Below are 21,421 nucleotides of genomic sequence, written 5' to 3' on the forward strand. Positions count from 1 at the left end.
TAAAGGATAAAATATAAAAATCCTGCATAAATCTTTACAGAGCTTTCAAAATCATAACTCATAAAGTTAGTTATGAAAAAAAAAGAAAGATGAAAATCAAATCTAAAATTATTTCTATTTTTAAACTGGTGGAAAAATACTAAAACGCAATAAATTAATAAACAATTACGTAATTCCGCAGCATCTGAAAAGAAAAACGTCGATGAAGAATGAGCTCAAGAAATTATTTCATTATAATAATAGATTTTTAATGGAAAAGATTAATATATGTGTAGATCATGTTTTCATGTATATCAAGAAACAATTACAGTAATCTTGTATTGTTATTCATTGTATACAAAAATATATCCTCATAAAATTATTTATTGCATTTTGTTCTAATTACATACACCTAATACACTGCGCCTTGTTTATCCCAATTTTTCAACAATAAATTTAAACAAAGTGATAAACAAGGAGTAATGTTTTTCATACAATTTAAATAACACAAATATATTTAATTGCTGCAAAGACTTTTCATTACATTGCTAATGCAAGTGCAGACTTTTAATCTAGCAAACTAGGCTGCCTGAAAATTGCTTCACTGGCTGGGGACATATCCTCAAGTTAAGCGAAAACATGCAAAATCGCGAGCATCTACGATGGAAGTCGTCACTCGAATGATGCGCTAAATAGGAAAATCGGGATAGCCAAATTTCGTCAGTTTATACGGCCAGGATTACTTTAATAAACTTAATTAACTAATGCTACTAGGACGCACCACATAGTAACTATGAATTGTAATATTTGGAAGAGTGCAAATGTAATAAAATTGCTCTCATTTTGAATTTTGGATAGATATAAAATATCCTACTTTTTAAACGTTTTATTCATATCCTAATAGCCTCATAATTAGTAGCAAAACTGCATTGCTTCTTTAAACTTGCGCCTTGTGCATTCAACGCAGCTTCAAAAAAAGTAACTAAATAAAATTCTTGCATCAGTTCCGTTGTTAAGTGATTGAACATATTAAACGATTGAAGTCCCTTATTTCTGTTTATTGTTATTGGTATAAAAAGTTAAAAACAATTAAGAGACACTTGCCTTCCTTCTATGACTGGGCGGAATAATAAAGTAGGATACCACATTGTGCTCTCTTAAATAGGAATTTCGATCAGCTCCGCGTCCAGGCTCTACCTCGTATTCGCCATGCAGATAATCTAAAGTCGCTTGCGTTACATGCACACGTCTGAAATAGAAAACATATTTTTAAAGTGTTTTTGTCTAAAACAATACAATAAAGCAAGTAAGAATATAAAGTTATCTAATAAATTCTATTCCTTACCCAGGCTCGCCACCAGCTTCCATGTAATTAGCAAGAGTTACATCGTTGCTCCAAACATCGTACTGCCATTTACGTAGTCCAAGAACACCACAAAGAACGCGACCTGTATGGATACCTACTCTCATGTTTAGATGAACGTCTGTTGCTTCAACTACAGACCTGTTAATTCAAGGAAAAAACATTAATTTATTTTACATTCTTGCAAATGAATCTTGAATTTTAAAGTGCTCCCAATTCTTGACCGAATTCAATTAAAGAATATTATTCGCATATGTAAAATAAATGACAAAAAATAGTACAGTAATGATGCTATAAAATAATGAATTGCTAATTTATGTTTTAAGACAATTAGAAATTAAATATTCGAAAGACCTACGTGCATTTCGGAGAACGAACGAAAATGTTCAGTAATAGTAATAATAATAATCAATTGTTTTATACGCACTTTCAATACCAGAAAAAATCAAGTAGCTTTTAAATAATAATAAATAAATAATAAATAATCACATGAAGGGCATTTGGTCTCCTAGCATAAGATTTACACGGGGGGGGGAGGGTAAGAAAAGAAACAGCAAATTATGCTCACATCTCCAGCCAAAGTTGGTTATAATAACTAAAACAGCAATAGGTGTTTTCGTTATAGTACTGCATAAAATTAAAAATTACACTAATCCTTTGCATTTTATTCGGATATAAAACGAAAAATGAAAATTATGTGCAATCCTTAGGGAACAAATATCGAAAGAACCCATCGCTCTACTAGAGAACATTTAAAATGCATGTGAGTTGCTTATACTTCTTTATATTAAGAATTCTTTTTTGTTTTTCGGATTTTTCAAACTTCTTTTTTTCCGTCTCTTCCAGTACTACTCGTCTGATGTAGAATATAACAGATAATACATTAGAACAGCTTTAGAAACTGCACTAAATATTAGAAAGACTGTCATGCTGCTTGTAGAATTAAAAAAAGATTTTATTATTAGTTTTTACTTGCTAACTATATATATGAGAAAAATGTTTAGTAAGAGATCAAGTTAATTAAGTTAAGAGACAGTTAACTGTACGTCTGGTCTATAAACTGTAAAAAGCAGTAAGAAGGAACAATGTCCCACATTTGCTTGAATTTCAACATGTGTATGAGATTAATTAAATTTATAAATTGTAGGAAGGAGACGACAGATAAGTCTAAAATGGAGTCTTTTGAAGCAATCAAGTTACGTCTGTCGTTATCTGTCAGTTATTCTGTGTTAACTTGAATTTATATTTATTCAGACTAATTTTAGTTGCTGTTATACTTAGCTGTAATCTCAGGTACGATTGCCTTCTACTGAACTTTAAAAAGTGTTTTTATTGTCAATCTAGAGATAAAACTTACTGTAAGTCATATTATGTTTAAACATGCTGCAAAAAACTGTTTCGGAAGCAGAAACTTAACTGCACGAAAATAAGGCAAATAACGAAATATTTGACTTAGTGTGTGTTTTAAGCTGACAACTACGATTAAAGCACGTCAACGAGAGTTAATGAAATGCATTAGTTTTTAATATATCGTTGTAAATATGTGTACATATTCCTGTTGTTGTACATTAGCGTTTTTGCATTCTGGAAACTGTACTGAATTATTTTTAATATACTATATCTATATAGAATATAATAAAGCAGACTTAGATATACTGGTGTAGCATAAGTTTATGGCTTAAAACTGTTGTCTTTCTTTGATGCTGAAGATGATGATTCAATATAAACAGCAAACTGGACAGCCAAGGCAGATTAAATATTCATTTTTATTTCCGTAACATTTTGCGGCCACAGACAAATTGGCATATCACTCGTGCCTGTTTCAAAATGTTTACATTTCTAACAGCTGTTCTATAAAATGCGAAGCAGCGAACATAGTCCAGCTAGGTCGAAGTGCAGAAAGCAAGTAACTTGGGTTCGAAATGAAATCTTAATTTAGAATGCTTAATCTTAATTTAGTTTTGGTTTTCAGTGCATTAGATCGGATAACTAATAAAGCTGTAAAATTATTATTGGCTATTTGAGTTTTAGTTCCATTTACATCATCAACGTTATGCAAGAGTCATAAGACACTGTTTACTCTCGAAATGACGCAGTTCAGAAAAAGGTTACTATTTTTAGAATAGAGAGGGGAAATACTCAAATTAAGCATTAAAGGGCTATTGCTAATTTAAATTAAAATTTACATTTTTTGTAATATTTCTTAAACATATATATATATATCCTTTATATTTTGCATTTATCATAAAATTATGTATATTCATTATGTATTTATGCTTTTAATTACTTAAGTATGCTTTATTTTGTGAAATTTTTCCCATATAGAGTTTGGAAATCGCTTCAGCTAGGGATACCGAATCACGGAAATTCTTTGGCCTTGGCAAAAAATTTAGGAACATTTAGCGAAATTTTGAGGAATTTTATGGCTATAGATGGCTTTTAAAATTCTGGTTTGGAAATTCTTGGATTGCTAGAAATTAAGACGTAAGAAATTTTCGGAATTCGAACCCTTGCCTGCAAGAATTTTGTACAAGGAAGCTAGGAACAGTTAGGGCGTTGTCAAGGCAGTATAAAAGAATTTTTATTCCTTAATAAAACGGCTTGCGGTTTTAGTGTGACTTCTGATTGCTATGGTATCTATTTCAGCTTTTAATTTCGAATGTTCTTAGCGTTAGCATTTCTTCTGTTTCAAAACTGAATTTTCGGTATTTGTTTCTGTCTGTCGTAGAATTTTCGACAGTATCTTCAGCAACACTGGACTTTCTTTTATTTTCCTCATCATATGTATTGAATGCAATATTTTTTTCAACTTCAGCAAAGATCAAGCTTACCAGATCATTAAACTGCTTATTCAGTAAATCAAATAAAATATTTATCATGCAATGATAATAAATAATTTCTTTCGGAATTATTTTTATTGAATATCTCTTTACGCAGTTCTTATCCAAAAAATGTAGAGTTACGTACTCAGAGTGACTAGGGTTTGAGAAAATATAAAAAAAAAAGGACTAATTGTTAGTCTTCACATAATGTTATGTGAAATAAATATTTTTGCACTCGTAAAAATAAAAGAAGAAGAAAGGGTAGAAAGCATTTCAAAGCGATCGTGAAAATTATTCTGATGGCTCAAGAAAGATCTCCAAAAGGTACGCAAGTCTGGGAACAAAACTAAGATTCCAGTTAAAATCTAGCATTGAAGGCCGCAAATTAATTAAATCTGAATAATCTGAATATTAGCCTACATGCTAAATATAGTGCTCCTAAAAATGCCTCTTTAGATAAGATGTTTTAACTGCAATATTTTCATTATTCATTGCAAGTAATTCAGAATTCCTTGTTTCGCTAAATGTTTAAACACGGCTGAGAACTTTTAACTCCATATCACTTACTAATCTGTATGGTAAGTAATCGTTCTCCTTTTTTATTCCTTGCCGGCTGGCAATCGGAAGGTCGGGGTTCGAGTCCTGGCGAGGACATTGCATATTTTAGACGGCTCATGTGCCGAGAAACTTGCTGATCCTATAATTGGCGCCAAACTCTCAAGAACATCTCTGCGACGAGGTAACTTTTAGATAGCCCCCCTAAGTTTCTTGCAACCCCAGCTAGCTCAGTGGAAGGATATGGCTATGTTTTAGATATAATGCGAGCGTCGATGAAACCGTCAGTAGTTTCGACGAGAAATTTTGGTGTTAAATCTTTAGAAAGCTTAGAAAGTCACTTATTATACCCAGTTATAGACGTTCAAAATATTGCTGTAGCAACCGTCGCATTGCGAGGTGAAGCATTGGACCAGTGGACGGGTACCAGAAAATATCTACTAGGTGTACCAGGAAGTGAAATTTTTAAATTTTATATATTCAAAGCGGCACTCGTGAGAGTATTTCGTTTGGTTAGCTACAGAGCTTTTGGCAGCGTCGTCTGCAGTTTACGTTCTATCACCCAGCTCTGCAAGTGAAAATTCCGGCTTTAGCCATTTCGCTAGCCGACGATAAAATCAGGGCCGCCTGGGCCAATTAGATACTTGCCCGGGGATAGCACGAGCGTAGGAGCCCCACCTTAATTAATTCATTTACATTTCCTTTCTGCGAGTAGTTGTCGTAGAAACCCCAGCACACTCGTTTACCCAGAAGCACATTTTCTGTTAAGGTGGCACTGGTTAAAAAGCGCCATTAAAATACTGAACCAACTTAAATAGGCCTGGTTTTGTCGTGTCTGACTGCTTTAATTTGAAATTTCAAATTATGTTACTTTAAACATATGAAATGGCAATGCTTTGATAGTATGCGCGAGTTCTTCCGTCTGATTAAGTTCAAGATTAAATGAAAAGATGATTTAAAATCTTCTCAAAACTTTGTCATAATATTTCTTGCTTGTCCGTCTCATAGGTTCAGAAGGACTTGGAGTTTATTCTTCACAATAGGACCCAATTAATCACACATCCTTTTCACCCCATTCCACCCATGAATATTATAAGCTCTTGTCTAAGAAGCAGTCAAAGCAAACTTTAATTTTTGCCCTTCTCCTTGATACTATTACTAGCAAGTGGTAAACCAAAATTATTTTCTTTCAGGCGATAGACCACTTCAAAAAAAGTTAAGAAGCTGTCAAATATGAGGCAGTTAAAAAATAAGCAAAAATCTATTACTTGAGAACAAAAGGATTTACGGTTTTTCAATTAACGATACACTGAAGAAGAAACACATTGGAGGAAAAAGATGATACCTTTTCTTTCATAACTCACCAACTGAAATCATACATAATTGTTCACGCAATTTATCCAAATTTCAAAAGCTTTATTTTTTCTTTAAATAACTCTTTTAATTAAAATACTTTACCTGAAAACTGCTTCGATAATACTTGTTCCGATAAATAGGATTTTCCTAACACAGAGAGCCTAATTCTCGAAATTCAGCCTGAAAATATGTAACAAATCCGGGCAAGAAAGATAAATGTAAACTATAATAATAACGTAGAGTGTATTTTAAATAAGCAGTTGCACGCTATCCAAAACGGCTAAATATATATTTGTATCAGAACGAACTGCGAATGAACAAATTCAGAAGTCCAACGGTAAACTGCATTAAAAAAGTATCATGAATAGAAATGTTTATAAGAGATAAGCAGAATGATGTTCCTCCTAGTGAATAGACGTATTTTCCATTTGACGAACAGCTAAAGATCAATTGATTTGGTAAGCATACTAGGAAATTTCCATAATTATTTATTACAAATGCCTGACTTTCGGTACATAAGCCATCAGCTGTATTTGCATATTTATTTCATTTTTTTTAGTTTCAATTTTATTCATACTTCCAATAAATCTTAATGCAACAAGTGACATATTCTGTACCTAAAATGACGTTAAAAACTAGCAGAAATAGCTTGAATGTCCTTAATGTTATATCTTTTCTATTTTATTTAGCTTACTTGAACTTTATTTATTGAATAGAACCTCAATATTTCGTATGATATTTCGTAGGAGTTAAAAAGTTAAAAATAAACTAGCTATGAAAACTTACACTATAATTACTATACAGTGTGTATTTGAATAAAAATTACATTCAAGAACAAAGTTTGATGTACACGCACAGTATTAATAAATGAACATAAATTAAGAGTAAAAGAAAATAAAAGGCACTTACGCAATGACATCAATCATGTCTAATCCCATTTCTACAGCACAATGGGCGTGATCAGATCGAGGCTCTGGTAAACCACTAACGCAATAGTAACAGTCTCCTAGAATTTTGATCCTCAAACAGTGGTTGTCCTATAAAAACACAAAGTAAAATGAAACATAACAAAATAATTTCACGCTATCAACGCCAAAATATATAACTGCCTTAAATATTACGAAACACAAAGACAAGATATTAACGGAGGTTAAAATTGTCATTGTAGTTTCAACGGAAAAAGAAGCATCCAAAACAGAAGAAGAAATTAGAGAAATTACTAAATTAATCATTTCCAAAAGCCTGGTAAACAAACAAAGAAATTTAAGTAAATACAAAGAATGCACAATCAAAATTATAACACATACCATCCTTCGTGGAATGCTAGAAGAAATACTTCATGTCAATTTAAATATAAAGGACCATGTTTTATGCGACTGAGATATGCGGTATAAAACAAAAATAATAAATAAATGAATAAAAGTGTTCATTTATAAGAAAGATTATTCGTATGTTTTAAGAGGTTCTAATAAGGCGTTGTCAAAAGAACCGAACGGATAGAACATTATTAAAAAAATTTGGAACACGCTGTTATAAAAAGGCATTAGTAAAAATGTATAACGCAAAATAAGTGATGTAAAATGCATATATTAAAACAAACACGAAGCAAGGCTTAACACGAAGCAAGATTTTGAGCGTTAAGTACAATAAATTGATAGAAAATTCCAGGTTTCTTCCTATCGCTGTAGTAATTAATCAGAAAGCATAAATAAAAGAAAAGAAAAGCATTTTTTAAGGGAGGCTGAAACGTGACATAAAATTTACTACAATGGAGAAAGGAAAATAAATAAATAAATAAAATACTTACATTTGCAAGTTGATCAAATCTTCCGAAAAGTTCATTTAGCAGTCGTACGAGCTCCTGCGCAGTGCATTGGGATGCCAATACAGTGAAACCAACAATATCAGCAAAAAGAATGCTGAAAATAAGTTACTTATTCAATAAATTTGTTTAATGCAGCAAATAATTTATATTCACTGAATATTTTAAAAAACATATTTGCAAGAACTGTCTTAATACAAACTCACACAGATTCAATAATTCATTCAAAAAGGGGAAAAGACGCTATTTTCAAGAAAAACAGCTTTCAAACAACTTTTAACGAAAAATCAGGATTTTGAAATTTCTTGAATTTTTTCATGAACCGCATGGAAAAAAAATAATACATTAGTAATTCTTCATAGCTTCTTTAAATTTCAGTGTGACTACGTGAAAGTGTTCTTAAATACACGGAAGTAAGAACAAAGTAACAAATATTGTTTCACTAGGTCCTTGCTTAGAAGTATAATATATCAAACTGTATTCGTTAAATTATACTCTCTGTATTCGTTAAAATACACTAGAATAACTTCACACTTCACGTACACAACATCTAAAATAAATCATACTTTTCAAAGAACTATCTAAAATCTTTTGTAATTTTGTAATCTTCTGTACTCTAAAATCATCCGATAACAAACTTAAGATCTTCTTATTAGAAGCTGAGACCCTCGGGGTTCATTAATCACCTTCCTCCTACCTTTTTTAACAGGGGACAATGGGAAATTGAGTACTTGCCTAGTGGGCAGGCAGACATTTCTTTATCTTTAGGCTGACGATTTGCGTTAACTACTGTCCTGCTCCTTCGACTTTTCCTTTCGTTCACTTTCGAGTAATACACATTCAGTAATCTTACTTGATGGTTACAGTCAACAATGGCTAAAACCTTATCAAAATTTTTAATATCTTGTAAACTGAAACAGGAATTTCATTGTAAAGAAATAAATGTAAATTCAGGTAGGGAACAGAACGAACATAATAGAACGATATAATTTTCATAATGAATTATAAAGCAATGCAACAGTTATATGAATATGACATGAAAAACATGTTATTACGACTTCTGTATAATGTAACATGAACGGCTTCAAGAAAAGCGAAGCTCTGCCGGAAAAATAAGATTACAAGGCAAATCTGTTTAACATTGAAGTAGAAGGCTATCGTATTTAATTGTCAAGATATCGCCCAGCAAGGGTATTGGCGACTAATTTTTGTCGCCATATTTGGCAAAAAATCGCTAAAGTCGCCAAACTTGGTGACCATTTGGTCCGGTCCCTGTATAACTGTAATTGGTTCTGTAATCGATCCAAATATGCAACTATTACCGTATCCGTCCCTTATACGTAACTTTAACCGCACATGACTTCCAGTAATTTCGAGAAATGGAAGGTGCTAGAGATTTCTTGGCGGCCAGGGGAAAAGTGTATAAGACCGGAGAGAGCTTCAGTTCTCAGTTTTTAGCTCAGAGTCGACTTCGGAGTATTGAAAAAATCTCCGCGCGAGCTTCGCTCTTTACACGCGCTTTGCCTTGCGTTGTGTTTAACATACTTAGTGGTTTGAAGTGATAACTATTGCTTGTCCTTCAATTCAAATTCAGTTCAACAGCAATGCCGTAAAATAATTTTAAAATGAGCATATCTTTAGAATTTCCGATACACTGTTCTGCGTGCTGGAGATAAAAAGGTTCCCCCCCCCGGTAGAATGTTGCCATTGCTAGCATTTAAATCGTTGAGTTTGTTAATCAAAAATTCGTTAAAGTTTTACAAAATATGAAATCGATAATAAAATTTGGGCTTTCAGATGCCCACATTCGCAGTAGCATTACGTCATTCAAGCCCACATCCCACTAGAAAGAACGTAAGTTAATTAATACTTTTTCTGGACTTTTATATCTTAATGTGCATTCACTTTTTTCTTCTTATATATATATATATATATATATATATATATTAATATTTCAATTTTTATTATTTGCTTTGTTTTTGCAAATTATGTTTCTTAATTTTCTAATGTTTATTTCAATTACTTTGAGTTCTATTTCATTATTCCACTTAAGATTACCAATGTTTAATTTTTATACACATAGTTTTGAGTTAACATGCATAAAAACGAGGGTGTCGGGAGACAATTACTCAAGTATTTTATCAATTTTTCTACATAAGTTGCTTTTCACTCAAAATTTGTATTATCGAAAATGCTTAATTCAGAATGAGTTCTTTGGTACTCTACTTTGGTTCTAAATACCTTCACTTCACGGAACTATTTGGTCTAACTTAATTTGCCAGTTTGACATCACCATTATTACTTGAGTAAAAGACGAAACACCTTCGTATTTATTAATTATTGTTCATTGAACGGGAGTTGGTTTGTTCCCCTTGAAAAGTCAACTAATTTCGGATCAATAGCAATAAGTACTTGCTTTTAATTTAATTCCTTTTTCAAAGTTTGAAATTTTGTTATTCATGATTTAATTCAAGTCCCCGTAAAACATTTTTAACACTTCACAATCAAGTTTAAAACAATTTTCGGAATTAAACTTCCTACCTCTGGGTTCACTCTTTTTAGATACTTCTACTAAAATTAATATTAGGATATAATATAATAAATATTTCTTTAGTAAATATATATATATTCAATTGGAACTTCAGTATCTACTTCCATCTTTATGCATGATTCTTTTCACGTGTATTATTATTATCTTGCGATTCTAAATCAACTGTTCATTCGAGATTAGTGCCTTCATCTTCTGTATTAACCATGCATTCATTATTATTATTTCTATTTTTTTCCTAAATTCCCTTCAGTGGAAGGTGAACATTTGATTACCTCGTAATATGCTTTGTTTTACATTGCTTGAACAAATTTTAATCCTTTCGACCACTTTTCTGTCTTATTTGTTTCTATCCATGTTACCAACGTCGTGGTTTACCCGTTCAACAGAACCTTGCGATTTACTGTGTATCGGCTTACCTTGAACTATTTTATATCACTCCACATTTCACATAAACTGTTCATTATCTGGTTGCAAAATTCCCTTCTATTGTCGGAATGAAGAATGGTTGGCGCTCCAAAAGTTGTGAAAATATCCAGAAGGTGATATGTTACTTCATAAGTTCTTTTATTGCGCAGACTTCGGAGCAGGACGAATTTTGTAAGATGATCTTGATACACTAAAATGAATTTTGTAAGGTGATCTTGATACACTAAAATAAATTTTATATTATGATCAGGCTTGAACTGCATACCTATTAGGTCGACTTCGCACCGAGATTTCAGTTCGCTATGCACAACTGGTTTGATCAGAATCCCCCTTTTCACAGTTTTTTGTTTTTCTGACATGGTTCACATAGTCTCAAATACGTGACGATAGACTCTAGTATTACATTCTTGTATTTTTGATTCAGTACCTTAATTGTACGGTTCTTCCACAATGGCCAACTACGATATAAGCGTTGTTTATGACGTTGAGATTTCATCAATTGTAACATAATACAGGATTTCTGCTTTTTCTGCAGATAAAGGGGCTATAAATTTGTCCTCTCCTCCAATATTTATAATATCATAGCTTTTCAACCTTCTGTAATGAACTGATTATTTTTGCTTCACACATTTTGCTTCCTTCACTCCATTTATTAAAAACCTGTATTTCTCATTTGTTAAATAAAAGCTACTCGTACTTATTTTTTACAGATTCATACAAAATGTCGTAAAAAGTTTTCCGCATAACATCACTCATTTCCTTTCAGCAAAATAAAAAACGGAAAATATATTGAAATGGAAATAAACTGCTTCTATTTTAGATCGTAGCCGCTTACACTTGTTGGAATTCTCTCGAAACTTAGCTGCAAGTGACGCAAATAAGAAGCAGGAAGTGTTGCGACGGAATTTGTGTTCGCAGGTTTATTCAGAGTCAATTTAAATCCCTCGTTTCGGGGTTTTACTGGAAGGCGTTAGTAATTCCTAGGCTTTACCGCAAAGGCTTGTTAAAAGTCCGAAATGGAATCATATTTAAGCATACTTCGGACTTTTAACAACCCACATTGGTAAAATCTGGTTTTTCCCGGTAAAACCTTGGATTTACTAGACTTCGGGCTTTTACAGTAACATCATCAAACTGCTGTACTTAATGTGTTCCTCCCAGTCGGTTAGTGATGTTGATTGCTGTACCGATAGGGCCCAGGTTCGAATCCCGGTCAAGACACGGATGTTTGTAAGCATACAGTGTCTGTGCGGTAAGGAGGCACTCAAAATACAAGGCAGACAGAAACTCCTCTTGAGGAATTACTGGTAGAGTCCGAGAGATGGGGTAGACCCTCGGATGTGCACCTTCAAAACTGGAGTGGAACTGCCCAGTTAGTGGGGCCACTACAGAACAAAAGGTTCATGTAATCAAACTTCATGAAAAAGTAATCGGCCGTAATCAAAACTTGTGATTAACCAAAAGCGCTCGAATGGTATACATGGAAGGGCTATTATCCATATGGATCGAAGACAAAATAAGTTGGTCAAATGCGAATTCTAGCCAAAGCATAGTGAGATTACTTAAATTTGAAGACAAGCGAGGGTGACCTTTTTTCCGTTTTAACTCTTCGGCGGTCTTTCCAAAAACGCGCGATATCTGCAATGTGAGCTGCGTTCGTTTGCGCCCACTGGGGTGCGTAACTACACTCATGTCCATAAATTAATAAATTAAAGATAATGCAAAATCAGGCAAAGGAAGAGTTAGACGCAAAACAAATTTGACTTATTTGTAAAGCTTATTTATTAAACAAAAGGTAAAGCGCAAAAAAAGATGCTATATGTTTGATATTATTAAAAAAATTAGTCATTTTTTTTTCTCCCTGGAGCAAATTACTGGAGCAAAAAAGATGCTATATGTTTGATATTATTAAAAAAATTAGCCATTTTTTTTTCTTCCTGGAGCAAATTACAAAAAAAAAAAAAAAAAAAAAACTATTTACAAAAAACCAATATTACATTGTTGGTATGATTGTTAATACACTGTATGTCTCCCAGCGATACAATACAGTCCGTACAACGCCTAGGCATGCTGAGTATCAAATTATCGATCTGATCTTGGGGGATATTACACCACTCAAAAAGCAATGCTCTCCGAAGTTCCGGTAGACATGTAGGAGGAGGTTGACGGGCTGCAACTCGTCGACCAAGCATGTCCCACACGTGCTCTACTAGATTCAAGTCCGGTGAGAATGCTGGCCAGTCCATACGGGTGATATCCTCCGATTGAAGGCATTCGTTTAAGATGTTTACACGATGAGGACGGGCGTTGTCATCCATAAACACAAATTGTGTGCCCGTGGCGCCCCGAAACAAACGTACATGTTGTTCCAGAATGACGCCCCAATAGATTTGGCTTGTCACGGTTCCAATTTGATCATGCAGGTCAGTTCTGGAACCCAGAATAATTCCACCCCAAACGAGCACTCCTGCACCACCGTAACGGTGTCGTTCAATGATGTTTTCTTGGTGGTAACGGGTACCTGGAGCTCTCCATATGAAAGTCCGGCGAGAATCAGACTGCAAGCTAAACCTGGAGTCGTCGGAAAACATCACACAAGCCCACATTTGCGGTGTCCACAATGCATGCTCTCTACTCCAGGTTAACCGCAGGCGACAGTGAGTTGCAGTAAGTGGAACGCATCTGACAGGTCTACGAGCATATAGACCAATCTGCCCTAAGCGTCTGTACACGGTCTGCCTTGAAATTGTCGTACCAGTGGCTGAAGAGAGCTGACGAGACAGGTCTGAGGCTGTGCTCCGCCTGTTTCTTTTGGCAGTAACTGCCAAATACCGGTCCTCATTCGGCGTTGTAACTCTGGGGCGACCTGTGCTGTAAGGTCTACTCACATTACCATCATCTTGGAATCGTTGCCAAAGCCTGGAAATGACACTCTGGGCAATTCCAAGTTCGTCTGATACTTCCAGTTGGGTACGCCCACATTCCAGACGGCCGATAATTCTACCACGTAAAAAATCATCCAAATGCGTACTTTGTGTCATAACTATTCGGTTATTGCCCTGAAATGCTTATAAAGCGCCCTTCGAACAATTTTACTTCTTTGCCTGTATTCCTTATATATCACTCTCGTCATTGTGACGTACCATCGGTGTCATCTGGTTACTTCCTGAAATTTGCATATAATTCTTGAAGATGTGTGTAGTGATTTTACAGGTGATATATTTATTTTAGAGTTCGATTTCAGCGTGACTCCGAATTATCCTTAATTTATGGACATGAGTGTAGAATGCGACCTGACATCGTAACCATTAAAAGGTTAAGCAAAGAACTACTATTTACGCTGCTCGTATTGTTGGCGGATCTTCCAGCGCAGATAAAGTGGCTACTTCAAGATTTTCGAAGAAATTAAGCGGAATCACCCAAAAAAAGTGACAACAAATTTGAACAAAAAATTAGTGCTGATGAAATGGGTTTATCATGGAAAACATTTTCGTCATTAACCTAAAAACGCAAATGAAAGGTTGTGCTCTGGATTGGATACAAAATTTCGAAAGACTGTCAGACACTATTATTAGGAAATGCAACAGAGGATTCAAAATAAAACAGATGTTTATGCACTATATAGTATATTCTAGAGCTTTAAAAATTATCAAAAAAAATAATCTCTTATTGTTGTAGCATTCTAATAAGAAAGCACGGGAGGTAAAAGCTTTATTTAAAGACTAGTTCAACAACTAGTTTTGTCTGTAACACAATGTTATTGCAGAGAAAATGGATTAGATTTTAAAATTTTATTGATCTTAGATCAATCGATCATCCGAATGGTTACTGTGATTTAAATTAAAATTTATGAAACTTTTTTCCCGTCACATACGTCGTTGTTCCAAATAAAGAATCAATATGTCATTGAGATATTTAAATCTTATTATTTGCATCGCAATTCTTCGCAGAAAGCTACAACAGAGAAAATGCGCCTTTTTTAACAGAATCTTTGAAAAGCTATAGCGTCAGACACGTTATTGAAAACACAGGCGAGACATGATACGAATTAACCGCAAATACTATGAGGACAGTATGGAAACATATAATACAGAATTCTGCAAATGCATTTATTTTGAGATTCATTTTATTGAAGACACTAACATCATAGTGGAAATTTTACAGCAACTTAGCTGGAGTTAAATTCCAACAACGTTAATTAGTTCATCAAATCGAACACTAAAGAATTGAAATTTATAGTGTTTATCTTCTATCTGTTCAAACACGCTAACAGCTAAATATTAAATTTTCGGACTGAAATTGATTTAAAACAGTTCTAATATATTGAATTAACCACTAAATAACTTACTTTCAATATAAACTAAAAATAAACAAATAATGGAATATTTCCAGATTTTCAGAGAAAACTTTCCAAGTGGGATAAAATTTGAAAATAAATAATAAAAATCTACTTTCACTGTATAGCTCTAATATTGTTTATATATATATTTTAAATTTTAATTTTTATGAGATACAATGGTTAATCTCTTTTTTTTTCCCTTATCTTCTTTTGCGCGCTTGTTAGAAGCTGTTATATGCATAACGTATGTACTTTTGGCTCCGTACAAACGCTAACTTTGAACCCAATTGGAATGTAATAACTGCTACTGCCTTTCTATTTTCCTCATAAACAATTTGTTCAGTCCACTCCGCAGTGAATTTATGCTATATGTAAATCTATAAGAACGGTATAACAACAAATATATACAATTAAGCAAAGCAACAACTTTATATGTCTTACGCCAAACACTGCGTTGCCTAATTCTATGTTTTACTTTGCAGTGTTTCTCTTATGTCTTGAAGAAAATATATAACTGAAGTATATTCGCGGACCACACAAAATTCTTTCGGCGGCCGCATGCTTTTAGAATAATAAATGAATTACGAAAATATTGCATTTTTAAAAATTGTTTCTAATAAAGGCATTTGAATATATTTAACTCGGTTTATTTCATGGAAAAAAAATTCTTTGAAACAATTATAATTTATTGTATGCATTTAGTTCATAGATAAGATCTCATTTTTTGCACTTATCATACGATGGGAAACTGGTTATAGTCAGAGACTTATACATGTCAAGTTTACATTAGATTTCACACACCGAGCACAGACTTCTTAACAATTAGATGACTGTTAATAAAATATTCAGAAGTAAATTAAATTATTGGGTCGTGAGATCGTTGGTGTAACTCAGTCGTCAGCCGAAAAAGATTGGGAATCGATGGCTTAATGAATAACAGATATTGATTTACGCATTTCGACCGACAAGTTTCGACGATATACTCTTATGAGTCTTCATTTACAAATAGAGAGCATATATTCGATGCATAACTCACTAACCCTCTCTTTCAATTTAGGCATTCGTATTCCATGGATTTTTAAAATAAACTTTTGATATCGAGTGCATAAAGCACGTTATTTAGCTTTCGTACACATTCCGAGGTAATACAGTAAATTGTTTTATTCTCAACGACCAAAATACATTACTAAACTTAAAAAATGATTGGTGTGCATTTCGACGATTTTTGAAAATATTCTAGACTAGCGGTTCTCAACCGGTGGTACGCATACTACCAGTGGTGCACAAGAGAAGAATAGGTGGTACGCAAAGAAACAAAGTATTTCTGTTAAGTTAAAAAATCTCGTGAAGGAAAAAAAAACATTTGATAGAAATTTCCTGTGATTGAACTCGAGCTGAAGATTCAAAAATAACACACTGGTTAACTTTTGACTGAACGGAAAAAAGAACTTAAAGGTCTTTCAAATAAAGCTATTGAATTTTTATCGCCTTTTTGCACAACGTATTTGTGGGAACAAGGATTTTCTTCCATCTTATATTTGAAAAATAAATATGGAACAAAATTAAAAAGGAATTCTAATTTAAAGCTAAGTGAAATAAGGCCAGACATAAAGAAATTGATCTATCGTAAACAAACCCAAATTTCACACTAAATTTTAGTATTTAAGTATTAGAACTTAAATTTTGATAATTAGCATGGTAACCAATTGTTAATATAACATTTTTTATATCTGCATATTTAACAAAAATAGTCAGAAGTTGTGCAAATAGCAAAATATATATATTTTAAAATATTTAAATCGAGAATCTGAAAAATAATCATTGTAAAATGTAGTGGTGTACTAAAGTTTTTCAATTTTTGTTTACATGGTACACGTTAGTCAAAAGGTTGAGAACCGCTGTTGTAGACCATAACGAACTGAGTACGCCGGAGATGCCTACAGTATATACTGCAGCTTTAGACACAATTGAGGTATACTAAACTATCCATAATGCGTTTTAATTAACAAGTGGAAAAGCAGGGATAACTAGAAACACAATAAGACAAACTACAAAACGTTACAATGTCAATATATTTGATTAAAGTTTATTCATCTATGTGATCTTAAAATCTTGTATATCTTAGAGCGCCTAATGAAGATGAAGGTTTAATAACAAGACTATCTTTACGTCGATATTTCTACTATTTCATCTTCATTCCCTTATCAGCGTTCTTCTACTAACTTCTGTTCATCGTATCGCTCCCCCCCCCCTCGATGAAATTCGGTAACCTTTACCGCTCTTATCCTTCTTCGCATATACTGTGTATTTTTCATATTATTTTCGAACTTCAACAACAGATGTACTTTCGAACAGTTTTGCCAATACCTATGTTATAATTTTCTTCAATGTCGATTCTTCACCGGCAGAACCTTCTTTCTTTTTACTCTCTTTTTCTTTTAATTTTCTTAATTTCTAATGTTTAATGTTTTAACCGTCTTACTTTTCAGATTACACTTCCTGCATTAAAATTTTAACTTGAACAATAATATTTACTGCATTAAATGTCGCGATGTTCTTTCAGAAGTCAGTAGTTTTTTCATCTATATACAAAAATTTCGAAATTTTTTGCAGGACGAAGTATAGATAATTTTCAGAAAGGATAATTGATACATGCATAATCTGTAGTTCAGTGTACCAAACACAAGTATTTGTAACCCGCATATTTTTGTTGAAATCTTTTTACCACACATTTTATTAGTATTTTAAAACAGAGTTTTAAATATGGAAACTTTTAATGCAGCTTTCTGGTTACCTATCAATATTGAACAGGGCAGAGTTTATCTAGCACTAATACGGTCTAAGTAATTCAAAATCTCTGCATTTTAAGATTCCTTGTATACAGTTATTTATATCATTCCCATATAAACTATTCTTACCTTTCTATATATTTCTATATTTTTTTAATCTAAGTTACTGCACTTATATGCATCCAATTAAAAATAGTACAGTAGTTCGTTTCAAATACAATTTAGATTAAAAAAAAAGACTAAAACAAAAAATTCGCAGTACATACACATGTAAGGTGAAAACAGATATGATAACCATAATAGACTGCGATATATTGAAAATTAATTGTTTTTTTCAATGACTATTAAATGATTTAATTTTGTTGTGACAGACAAATAGATTTCAAGAAAGTAAGTCGTATAATGGACATATTTAGCAAGCTTCTATCGGATGCTTCCGGATTTCTCAGGATAATTTATCCACAATGTAACATTTTCAAACTTTTCGTTGTTTCTGTTTGATGCAAATTGAAATGAATTGCAAATTTATTATATGGCAACCCGATTTGACCTACCAAATCTCGAAATATGTCTCAATCTTATAATTTGGTTGCATTTCCTTAAAGAAGCTATATTAGATTAAAAATAGCTTTCGTAGTTACGTACAGTAAAATACGGCACGCTCGTTGATATGATTAATATTTTCGAATCCGGTAAAAATTAGCTAATTAAATCCACTTACGAATATGGACCGTTACAACTGCGTATTAAAGTTTAATTATTTGATATAAAAATAAGAAGTATATCTCTAAATAGAAGATATTAATTAAATGTGTAAGCTTTTCCAGAATTTTCATTTAAAAAAAAAAATTGTACCTTTGTTGTTTTGGAGGAGTGTAAGAAAGGGCTTTGCTTTAAAGATTAAAAATATTCGCAAGTTTATCTCAAAAGTTCCTCCCCTCCCCCGTTCGCTATGGATATAATTTTAGAATAAGAAAATGCCAAGAATGAGATCAGAGGTTAATTACCATTTGTGTGCTGTAGCACTGAATCGGTATCACGATATCACATCTCTAAGAGGTAGGGGGTTTTTTTTCGCTCCTTACCGCGTGCCTTCTTGCTGAAATTGGTAAGCACATCTGGCTGGCAATCGGGAAGTTCGGAGTTCGAATCCCGGCCAAGGCAAAGCGAATTTCTTCCAATTCTCGGCTACAAAAATTTCTAAATGTCACCACGTAGCGCCCGAACTAAAACGTGATGGAGGATAATTCGCCATAACCTGTATTTGGCAATTGAGTCCTGCTCTTTCCACTTGCCCTTTACGTGGGAGAGACTTAAAGTTTTTCTCCTTTTCACTGCAATCGTAGTTGTAACTGGAAAGTACATCCGGCTAGGAACTACGAGGTCTGGAGTTCGAATCTCGGCGAGGGCATTACACAGTTTTCATGCTTCCGGCTTCTGCAGACCTAATGATTCTAGAACCTTTTTCTTGCAATTAATTACTGCCCTCAAACCAACTACATATCTATTAGTATTAAAATAGATATAAGCACGTTATAAAATTATTCATTCATTAAGTAAACACAGAAGGATACAATTGCATCGTTTCTATTTCTTACGAAAGTATAAGATATGTATTTACAACACTTTTTTGTGTGTCTATATGCCTTCTAATGCACAATTGTAATAACATATTTGAAAGAATCTATTGCACTTTCTGTCACTTAAAACGAATATTGAATATTTTCCCTTCTAAATTAATAATTACTTATACTTTCTCAAACTAATTCAAGCAGTTAAGAATGTAAATTGTTTCCATTACATAATTCTTTTAAGGTATTTTAAAAAAATTATTTATCACTAACTGTAAATGACGCAGTACGAGATTTAAACACTACATAACGAAATAGAGAAAGAATTTGACTACGGGAATGGCGCATGCAAGTTTCTTTATTCTTCTTAGCCACTGCATACAATGTTAGACGCATCATTTAGTCATCTAATTTACAGATCTAGACACATTTATAAGCAAATTTGTTCACAGCTACAGGTTTTAAGGAAGCTGTAAATGCTAAGCTGAAAGGCAGTGAGATAAATGGACAATGTAATGAAAGAGAACGTCCACATAAAGATTAGCTAGGATTTTTTATTAATAATTAATTATTAAGGAGCCTCTAGTCACATTTATCTGGTTATTTTCTTAGTTATGCTAAGAAATATTATTGGTTACAGAACTGATAATTTACTTTTTGCCATTATGTAAACCAGAAAATTAATAGCGTTTTATATAAAGCATGTGACAGTGGTCCTCAACCAGATTTGCCCCAGGTACCTCTTTCACCATCGCTAGAACATCAACCCCTCTCCTTTCCGAAACTCGAAAAATACATACATACATTTATTTAAATTTAGATTACGTTTTAAATAGTTTTTATAAATTAAACAGCAAAAAGTGTAGAAAATGTTGATAAACACCAAAACTTGAATAAAGATAGTTTTTTTATAGTCATAAACTAAAACTAAATACTTAAAAGTTAAATAAAAGGCTGACAGCATTCCAGCCCTGAAACTATGAAATTTACCCTGAGAGAGAAATTCCCTCTCGTCGAGAACCTCCGGCATATGAAAAACATTAATTCAGTTATGTCAAAAATAAAAAAACATCTATCAAAAACAAGTTGCTATTTTTTAGGAGACGAAAGCGAAATAACCATATTAAAAGCAGAGCTGCTACAAGTTAAATTTAAAATTTTATTTCATAATTTTTTCCTTCTATACACTTTGAATATCACTGCATATGTTAAAAAAAATGTGCTAAGTTTCGTGAAAACAATAATATTTCTATTCATTTTAATTACTTTTGACCCCTTCTTAACACCCTTCTCATTCAATAAACTTTTTCCTTGCAAAGGGATATATAAGGTATACTGTGTTAGATAAAAATTTACTTAATAAACTTTAATATCATCTTTAATCAGGAAGATCTTCTTTTTAGGTTGTATCTATTTTTTATCATACACGATATTTTTTTTTTCTTCAGCGAAATTTCAGTGTGTCAACTTTAATTGGTTGCCTCTTTGGAAAACTGCTTAGTTAACGTGAAACATTCGAATATTAGGAAACTTTTTCCTCTCAAACTGGTCTTTTTCTTGTAAGAAATAAAAGTAAATATATTCATGGTAGGAGAAAAGGGTTTTAAAACTTCAGTCCAATTTCAGACAGTTTCCCATTATTGAATCCCTTATCCAGTGACTTAATTCAATAATAACACTCTATAGATGTAAAAAAAGGACTGAGGGAAGAAAGCTTAAGACGCTTTGGTTAATGTATAGTCTGAATTGAATCCCTCTCTCCTCTAACGCCTGCCTTCTAGTAAATACAATACAAAAGCTGGAAACGAGAAGCTTGCTTCTTCAGGCTCTCGCACCTATGTTGTGTGA

General features: G+C 32.9%; 1 protein-coding gene across 1 annotated transcript in view; it reads right to left on the reverse strand.

Moving 5' to 3' along the window:
* Window positions 1-21,421, reverse strand: part of LOC118191600 (adenylate cyclase type 1-like) — a 347,305-nt gene that overhangs the window by 67,791 nt on the left and 258,093 nt on the right. Inside the window, exons 4-7 of the mRNA XM_035362423.2 lie at window positions 7,883-7,994; window positions 6,985-7,112; window positions 1,325-1,483; window positions 1,084-1,228 (exon numbers count right to left, since the gene is read on the reverse strand). Of these exons, the coding sequence (XP_035218314.1) occupies window positions 1,084-1,228; window positions 1,325-1,483; window positions 6,985-7,112; window positions 7,883-7,994 (544 nt within the window). The remainder of the gene's footprint in view (window positions 1-1,083; window positions 1,229-1,324; window positions 1,484-6,984; window positions 7,113-7,882; window positions 7,995-21,421) is intronic.

The sequence above is a fragment of the Stegodyphus dumicola genome, chromosome X2, assembly GCF_044657685.1.
Source record: "Stegodyphus dumicola isolate Sdum_Otavi_A_Nest chromosome X2, ASM4465768v1".
Lineage (NCBI taxonomy): Eukaryota > Metazoa > Arthropoda > Arachnida > Araneae > Eresidae > Stegodyphus > Stegodyphus dumicola.